This window comes from Monopterus albus, unplaced genomic scaffold (assembly GCF_001952655.1).
Source record: "Monopterus albus unplaced genomic scaffold, M_albus_1.0 scaffold11.1, whole genome shotgun sequence".
NCBI lineage: Eukaryota > Metazoa > Chordata > Actinopteri > Synbranchiformes > Synbranchidae > Monopterus > Monopterus albus.
This window is the reverse complement of record NW_018127891.1, coordinates 194221-203140: the sequence shown is the minus strand read 5'-3', so window position 1 is coordinate 203140 and position 8920 is coordinate 194221. Positions and strand designations below refer to the sequence as shown.

At 38.8% G+C, this 8920-nt stretch overlaps 1 protein-coding gene across 1 annotated transcript; it reads right to left on the bottom strand.

The window, feature by feature from the left end:
- Positions 1 to 5619: 5619 nt before the first annotated feature.
- hamp (hepcidin antimicrobial peptide) lies at positions 5620 to 6549 on the bottom strand. The gene is made up of 3 exons (XM_020590172.1): positions 6360 to 6549; positions 6183 to 6260; positions 5620 to 6022 (listed from the first exon to the last, which is right to left on the bottom strand). The coding sequence occupies exons 1-3, from the start codon at positions 6444 to 6446 to the stop codon at positions 5915 to 5917; spliced, it is 273 nt and encodes a 90-aa protein (XP_020445828.1). The 5' UTR covers positions 6447 to 6549; the 3' UTR covers positions 5620 to 5914.
- Between the last annotated feature and the right edge of the window lie 2371 nt (positions 6550 to 8920).

Sequence of the window (8920 nt, the reverse complement as noted above, 5' to 3'; positions counted from 1 at the left end):
CATAGCTGGCTAGCTTTAGCTGTAAAGCATAGTTGTAACACATCTCTCTGCACCCTACCTAACACTAAACCTAAGTCTAATCTGAGCCCTAACCCAAGTTTTAACCTTCTAAAGGCCCTTTGAAATTGTGAGGACCAGCTAAAATGTCCTCACTACACCAGAATGTCCTCACAACAATGGCACTGAAAAAAAAATCAGTTCACACACTGCAATAAAGAAATACACACACACACATTGTGGAGTCTACCCAAAGACTGCACTGCACAAATCCATAATTATGACAAATAGTTGCCTTCTTGATACTGCCGGCAATATCACAAGTCTAAAATATGGCTGGATTTAATCCTAGAAAATGGATTTGGGTAAAAGGTAGTCTGAGGCAGATAATGGTCTTTTAGTTCAATCTGAATCCCCAATGACAGTACTATGAGTAAACAATTTAAAATATTTTTGTATACACTAACTGTATAATGATTTACTGATACTGTATCGCTGTCTGTGTGATATGTACAGACACATAATCTGTTTCCTGCAGAATCTGTCACCAAAGCACCGAGCTTCTCCAGCATTAAAGTGTTTCGGCTCCATCAAAGTTGCTGTAGACAGCGCACAGTGGTCAGTGTAGATAAATAGCATAAATAGTTTTTTGAGAGCAATTATCAGTTTTTTGAAATTACATTTGAACTGTATTTAAAAGTGAATTTGCATATCAGTATGGGGGTTCTAAGATATGCAAGTTTTAAGATTGCAACATGAGAGCCTATGTTTAAGCTAATATGGCAAATCCATGCAAACTTGTAAATATTAATTTATCTTGGATTATCAACAGGATATTGGCCACTATGGCCAAAGATGCTAAAAACACTAGTACTTTAAGATTTGTATTACCAGAGTGCTGATTTATTAATTCAAACACATGATGGGCAGTTGGAAATATTCCAGTAGAACTTCAATTTATCTGTAATGCAGAACATATCTAAGCTTGTAGGAAGAAAAAACTGTGAGGTTAATGGCTAGTTGCTGTCGTATTTCTTTCACTGGTCCACATCATGTTATTTATTCATCCGTGACTGGTGCCCACCTGAAGGCAAATAGCAAATGCAATATGGTCATGATATTTTTCACTTTTACTCTTAGTGAGGACCACCTAAATGCAGCAGCTGTCACAATAGATTTGGGGACACCGAGAGTGGCAACAGATATGCTGGTTGTATCCTCAAAAGAAGGCTACCTTTTTTGGACATATGTATTTCTTGTGTCGCGTCCTTGGGACAAAATAGTTGAGAACCAGCTGCTTAAACAAAAGTTCAGGCAGAGAGAAACCAGACAAAAGAACAACTACAATAGATACAAAAGAAACATTACAATCTTATGAGTAACACCTGGGCTTGTCAAGCTATGACATGTCAAAAGACTGGCCTAAGACCGAAAGGCATACAGACCTTTTTCTCAGCAGACACAGGTGAAACAAACTTCATTAGGAATGGCTCAGTTCTATCAGGTGTTCCAGTAAGTTATGACAGTGAGCCAAGCACACAATACCAAGCTCTTCCTTAAGTCGAATGCAGCCATCATTAATGTCATGAAATACCTGCGCTTCCTCTGTTATGGTAAAATGTCAAATGTCAACTTTGAAAAAGAGCTGTTGTCAGGCTTTGTAAAGCACACAACCGAGCAGAGCGGGAAATGTATACCGCATATATCAACAGATTCATTACTCTGGTGTATGCAGTCTGCATAATTAAAACACATCTTAGCACCTCGTACACGTGCACACTGGGTGCACACATCGATGGTTCAAGTCTGGATATGGTCTTCCCCCGCTCTCTTAAACTCTGTCTCCTCATTTCCTGTCTGCCTTTCTGTGACACACTTATGAAATGAAGGCAAAAAATGCCCAGAAAGTGCCTAAAACTCTGAACTCAGACAAAACCAGTTCCAACTGAACAACACAAATCCCTAGGCCTAGGAGATAGCAGTGTCTCTAAGTAAGGGCTACAATGGAAGAAACATTGTGTGAAGAGTTGTAATCCATGTTAACTTCAAAGGATGTGGTCCACGAACCGGGATACAGCATCTCACTCCAAAAGAGGAGGCTCAATCCCGTCATGTTTAACATGAGGGATTCACTTATTCTCACAGAAAATGAATGAAAAGTGGCGTCTTCACACAGCTTGCCACATTCAGCCTGGATGTACCTGCACTGTGTGCTATTACATTTTCCTGTCATGCCCTACCTGTCCACTAAACACAGTCTGCGGGTTTCACCTGACACCTGCCTGCACAGCTGTTTCTCATTTGCTCATTAACTCCCTGGTACATAGGGAAGCAGAGTTTGCCCACGCTTCTGCCACATCATTTATGATGTTGACTAAATCATGTCTGCCTGTGTTTTTTTTTTTAATTGTTTTTCTGTTTCTGCCTGCTACTCCTTGCTGGGTCTAGGCCTGGTTTTATACTAAGCAAGCTTCCTCTGAACCACCTGATCCAGGGTGGATTCATCATAACTTCTCCCCCTACACATACAATTCCCCACATGCATTATCACATTTGGTGAGGTAACTTTAATTTCAACAAAATCCAATAAACAAACTTGCCTGGAGTAGAAGTGCTAAGCTATTAAGGATGAGACAACACAGGGATCATTGTGCTTGTTATGCATATAGCATTCATTCTTGTGCCATTAAAAATTCTTATAGAGTTCTATTGGCCCTCAGTGTTGTAGATTTTTTTTTTTTTGTGAGACCACACCCTCGACATATTAAATTCCAGGCCGTGGCTTTATTAAGCTTATTGAATGAACTTGGCCTTAGACTGAACACTTCCCAGGTTTATTCAATTCTATCCCTCTTGTTCCGAGCAGTATTCTTTGAAATGCAGAAGTCGACCACTGTCAGTCACTTGATTTCTAGAATACCTTCTGTAGCTACTGGATTTGATGTTACTTTACATATACTGTACAACAAAACAAAGCCCTTTTATCAGCTAAATTTACACAGAATATTTAACTCTTCCTATTAATGTATATGTTCACAGACAGACTGAAAACCCACAAATCAAAACAAGGCTTAAAGAAAAGTTAGCTTCCACATGCATCCACCATGTGAAACGAGTGACAGCCACACGTACAAATGACTGTTGTTAGATTATAATAAATGGTGAAGGATGTCAGACACAATCTGTGCATGGCGGTTGTGATGACATGGCAGTATACACAAGACATGGCAATTTATAAAATGATCACCCATCATTAGGCCTGATTATTATGAAAATTAATGATTTTCAGAACTGACTGATTGCACAGCTTTTCTCTCTTTCTGTTATTTAGGCACGTGCATATGTGCGTATGTACTGTATATTTGTATGTATATATAAACTTTAAACAAAATGTTTTATGCTTCATGGTTTGAACTGAGTTTCTTTCTGTGTAAAAACGTTGCCCCAGCTGGTCACAGCTTATCACAAATTATGAGCTTATTTATTCTGGCAGTGTCTTTGATGCTGTTGTTGTGAGCTCATTGCTGTGGTGTTGTGCAGCACAAGAGCAGTTCTAAAATTTGGCTCACTTGTTTCAAGGCCTGGTACAGAATAACGATAATATGGCTGGCTAAATTTGTTACTTCTAAAACGTGTGTCAGCATACCTAATTTCTTCTTGCTTTATGCATAAATATGTCCATTTAAAACTGACATTATGAATAATGTTTATGCAGCAACTTATCAAACCTGCTCCACTGTGTTCACAAGCTCACTAACTTGGTCTGTCTGCTGTGTGGTGTGAACAGATACAGAATAGTGGGTTTCTGGAGCTTTTTATGCTGAAAGTTAAACAGTGAGCTGAAACTGACTACAGCTCCATAAAACTGAGGAGAACTGCAGATTTGGGTGGTAATTCTGTAGCTGCTCTAAATGAGAAGAAAGAAATGTTTTAAACTTAATAATGAATCACAAACATGTACGGCAGTGAATGGCACTACAGTTTGATGGCATTTTCTTTTCAGTAATTGTTAAAGAATCATATGATCATAATCGCTGAAAGACATTATGGACTGTGATTCTGCAAAATCTTATTTATGCTGTTTCTATATATTTAATGAAGTGCTGAAGACTGTTTGGTGCACTGAGGTGGTTATCTAATTGTATACCAACGTCTAAGCACCACTGGTCCAATTATATATAGTTTAGTTTGTTTGTTTTCAAGTGAAAAAATTAAATGCAGTCCCTGCAGCAAACAGGCAGTAAAATGACCCTTTCTTCTAAAGTCAGCAGCACTCTTACTTTTTATTCATGAGCCTAACAGTAATTGTTGCCTGTGCAAAAGTCTGCCCACCTGTCTACTTGTAACACAAAATACCACTGACTCCTTACACCACAGCTGACTTGACAGGATTTGTAAGACAGGTTAAGAATTGTCATTAGGAATGGTTAACTGATAATAATAATAGGTCACCGCTGCGCTGTGTTTTCACTCAATATGTCTGCTTTTTGGTTTCTAACCCCTGACACACGCACAAGCACACGCACACCACATGGAACATTTTTGGCTATTGCAAAATGTTGTGAGGAGTGAATCAAAAGAAGAAATCTGAAAACTGGCATGAAATAGGTTTGTTTATTTATTTATTTTATCAGTATAAACCCACTTCAGGTTTATCTCAGTGAAGCATCAGTCAATCTGTCTATGAAAGAGTTTTTTTCACATTTCTCTCAATTTTGATTTGCTTGATTTTTCTTGTGGATGAAGTTTGAGTTTCTCTGTGTAGTGCTTTTCCCTTTTTGTCCAGCTATGGTCACTCCCGTTGCTTTATGTCTTGACATGAACATGCACGCTCAAATAATACCTGTACACATTAACTTGTAAAGGCTATGTAACAGCCATTCATGTCAGTAACCCTCTTACTGTTAAATCATACAGTCCATGAAAGACCAATAGTAATTTAAACTGACAATCCAGAGAGGTCATTTTAACAATTGTCTCTTTTCTCCGGTTTTTTGTAACCTGACTCATCGGTACCTTCTTGAATTTTCTACTAACATTTCACGTAACCTGAAGTAGTAAAATTACTTCAGCTGAAACTTGTGTCTATTTAAATTCCAGGAAACAGGAAATGAATTACTTCTTGTGCACCAGCAGATTGTTCAGGAAAAAAAAATCTTTTGAGAAATGAAATGAAATATGTATAAAGACCAAAAACTGAAAAATACAAGTGAGGGTTTTTATGTTATTTATTCCAACCACAAAAAGAATCTTACTGGACAAAGAAAAAAAACATTTAGACATTATGTACTGTTTTTACTGGTGTATATGTACTTAGAATAAATGTTAATGCTTCATAACTGTATCTCAGTTAACTCATTCTTAATTACTTGTCAGTGAGAACATAAAACAAATGCTATTACTGAGTTATTGATACTGATTGCAACAACAACTACAGCAAGGCAAAAACCATAATTCCAGTTCAGAGTGTTTAAATTGCCTTTTGTCACTTAAATGTATTATGATTTATTTCCATATACTGTGGAAGAAACAAGTGTAAGATCTACTATATGCCCTGATAATTATAAAGTGACTCATTGTGATTTTAAAATTCTTTTTTATATTAATAACAAAAAACATTTGTGCAGTTGCTTCAAATATACATTATTTATTACAGACACTTTACACAAAGAAACAGTCACATCTGGATTACTGTTGGAAACAACTTGACATTGTTGAGCTTACAAAAGAACTTTAGGTTAAAAGTGTTACAAATGTACAAAATAAATACAAAAGATACCTTTTACTGCAGTGCTCTTCCATTAATCATGCCTCTTCAAAGTGAAACAAAACAGTTCAAGAGGTCAAGAAAAGTCTTCCCTTGTGGTAAGAGGAAAAGAGTAATAAATTAACATTTTAGTGGTCATCACAGGACCCGTCAGAACCTACAGCACATGCCGCAGCCCTTGTAGTTCTTGCAGCAGGCACAGCAATAGCGGCAGAGGGAGAGATAGCTGTAACGCTTCTGTCTGATGTGATTAGGCATCTGTATGAAAGACAAGAGACATAAGTAAAGTGTTCATCTCCAACATTTCATCCTCTCCTTGTACGGAGAGCACCGGTGTAATCTGTGGGGAAAACACATCCACTTAAATTTTAATTTGCTCACGATAATTGGCTTAATTCGTTCAGTCGATTGAACATACCATCCACGATTCCATTGACATCTCTTGATGTGCCACAACCGGAGTGTCATTGCTCCCTGCTTCTTCCAGCTCTTGCACCTGTTAATGAATTGTGCACATTTAGGAGCCACATTTTAGCATGCTGACAAAGCGTTTATAGCTAATAAGCAATAGAGTGGGTTTAAATCAAATTCTTACCTCTTTGAATGGAATGGCGGAGCTCTCCAGAATGCAGATAAAGGCGAGCATGAGTGTCACTGCAACAGCAATGCTGAATGTCTTCATTTTAGTGGAGGTAAAGGGTTTACTTATTAAATCCTGTGAAGATTAGAGTTGATAGGTCTTGTTTCTCATGGAGGTCAGGCCACCGAAGAGCACCACAATATCTTCAATTAAGAGGACTGCTTCCGATCGTTTGGTGACCCTTTTCAGTTCTTTCTCAAGTCTTTCCGCTGTCTGATGGTTGAGTGTGCAGGGTATGCTGGTATTTATACACACTTTGGCTGAGTGTTGCCTCATCACTACAGGAGGCCCGGCCCATTCCTGGCAGCCGTTACCTAACTCCACTGGGAAAGTTTTGACCTCATCATTTCTACTCTTCATAGGTCTGCATCACTGGGGGAATTTCTCTGATCTATTTTTGATTGTGGGTTCCACTGTCTGTTCAGCAATATTAAATCAGCTCTGGTCTTTTAAATTAAATTACTTTCTGCAGACAGAACACACTGTTCCATGCATGAATACACTACTGCTGCTGGATACCATAATTTTACAGTATAGTATGACAGGTATATGTATTCTGTATTGCTGTGGTGCTTAATACTTGCAGATGTGACTTTTTCTGGAACAAATGGGGAGAGAGGTTTGAAGAGTCCCACAGTACAGGCCAGGACTACACGGGTCAATCTACTGCACGGCTGACTGAGCTGCACTTGTTTCGGCCCAGGAAATCCTTCACTAAGGAAAGGGAGCCACTTTAGAATAGTCATTGCTCAGTCTAAAGGATGTAATTACAACCTCTCAAATGGAATAATTAGCCCCTCATTTCCAACACATTCAGTTTTTGCATAATACACAGGAACCTGCAGTTGAACCAAATTAAATCCCTTTGAGAGGAATGGACTAGTACTCGGGAATAAAAACCTTTATTTGAGAGTCAAGGTGTTGCAGTATGTTTTAGTTAAAAATAAATATAATGTAACTTGATGAGGTTTGCTATGGACAGCAAAAGGTTGCATTGCTTTAGTTGTTTAAACCGGCAACAAAACATATATATTCTATATTGTATCATGACTTTATGTGCATGACACAAGGCGTCTTTTTTATAGTATGCACCTCAATGCATCATTCTCACATAACAAAACCCCAAACATATATGTAACATACAGTGTAACAGCTGCTTCTGTTTCGTTAAAACATAATTACTAATTTCCTGGAATACAACTGTTAATAAAATCACAACTATCTGAAACTGTAAAATTAAAATGATGTGTATTTAAGAACAACGACATAGTATGATAACCCAAATAAATCACAACTCTAAAATTATAAGGGCTGTTTTTCTCACTTATCAGTGATAAGATTAATTAACCTGCCAGTGTAACTAAATTATTCCAAAAATACAAAAATCAATAATGGTAGAAATGAAATAACAGAAAGGCAAAGCAAAGGCTCAAACTTATAGACAGTGGGTTGTGCACGTTGATAAAATCAGGGGCCACTGGAATTCTCATTATACCTTCAAAGTCCGTCCAAACTGACTCAGCTAGTGAAACAACATGACAGGACCACTGCGTCAGTCTGTCTCGTTCACTGATAACCCCGCTGGCCCGTGTGCATGCTTTGGGTGACCACAACATCAGTGTCAACAAATACAACCATGAATGGCTCCACTACTGTGAGAATCTAGGCATTTATCATAATGATGGGAGAGCTACTTTATGCATGTCTGTGTACGACTGAAGGACACGGCAGCTCTTTTTGAACTAGCACATCATGTCCACTCACAATGAGCACGTCATTCCGTTTGTGTGACTCAGCTCATGAGAAATCTAAATAGGACACTGGTTGACCAAGAAGACAAAAATAATACATCTACTAGTTTGTAGATCTGGGTTTTCCAGGTACATATGGGCCTGTGTTTTCCTGACCGTGCATGTCTCTTAAGAGTCACTGAGGCTATCAGTAGGAATCTTCTGGCCAAACAAAGCCAGGCACCAGCATGACGGACAGATTCGCCCCAGCAGGCGCCACTGTACCTTTTTTTCCTGGTTGAGGGCATTGCCCCCGTCTGTCCCTGTTTCATCATCGTCCTCTATTCCTGTCCCTGTTCATACTGGCATCCCTTTTCCTTCTTCCCCTTCATCTCTACCTGCTTTATATGGAGCTATAAGATATTCCACGCATTAAACATCTTCTGTCAGCTTGTCTGCTACTGAACCCACTGCGCAAAACACTCCTCACCTCCCAAAACACTGGCTGTCAACACAGCCAGTCTGTTGCCCTGAGTCCTTACATCTTCCCTCAGAACTGGGGCAAAAACAGAAAAGTGTTGGTACATCACAAACACGTAAATAAACAAGAACATATCATGATCATGGCCACTCGCCATGTATTGTTCCCGACAAATGCAATGTCACTCAGACTCCGGGGGCAATGTGGCGCTCAGGTTGCTGCACTTTGAGGATGGTTAATGTGGGAAACTCCCCAGTTTGTGTGGAAAAAGTGGCATGTTAAACTAGACTACTGGAAATTCCACA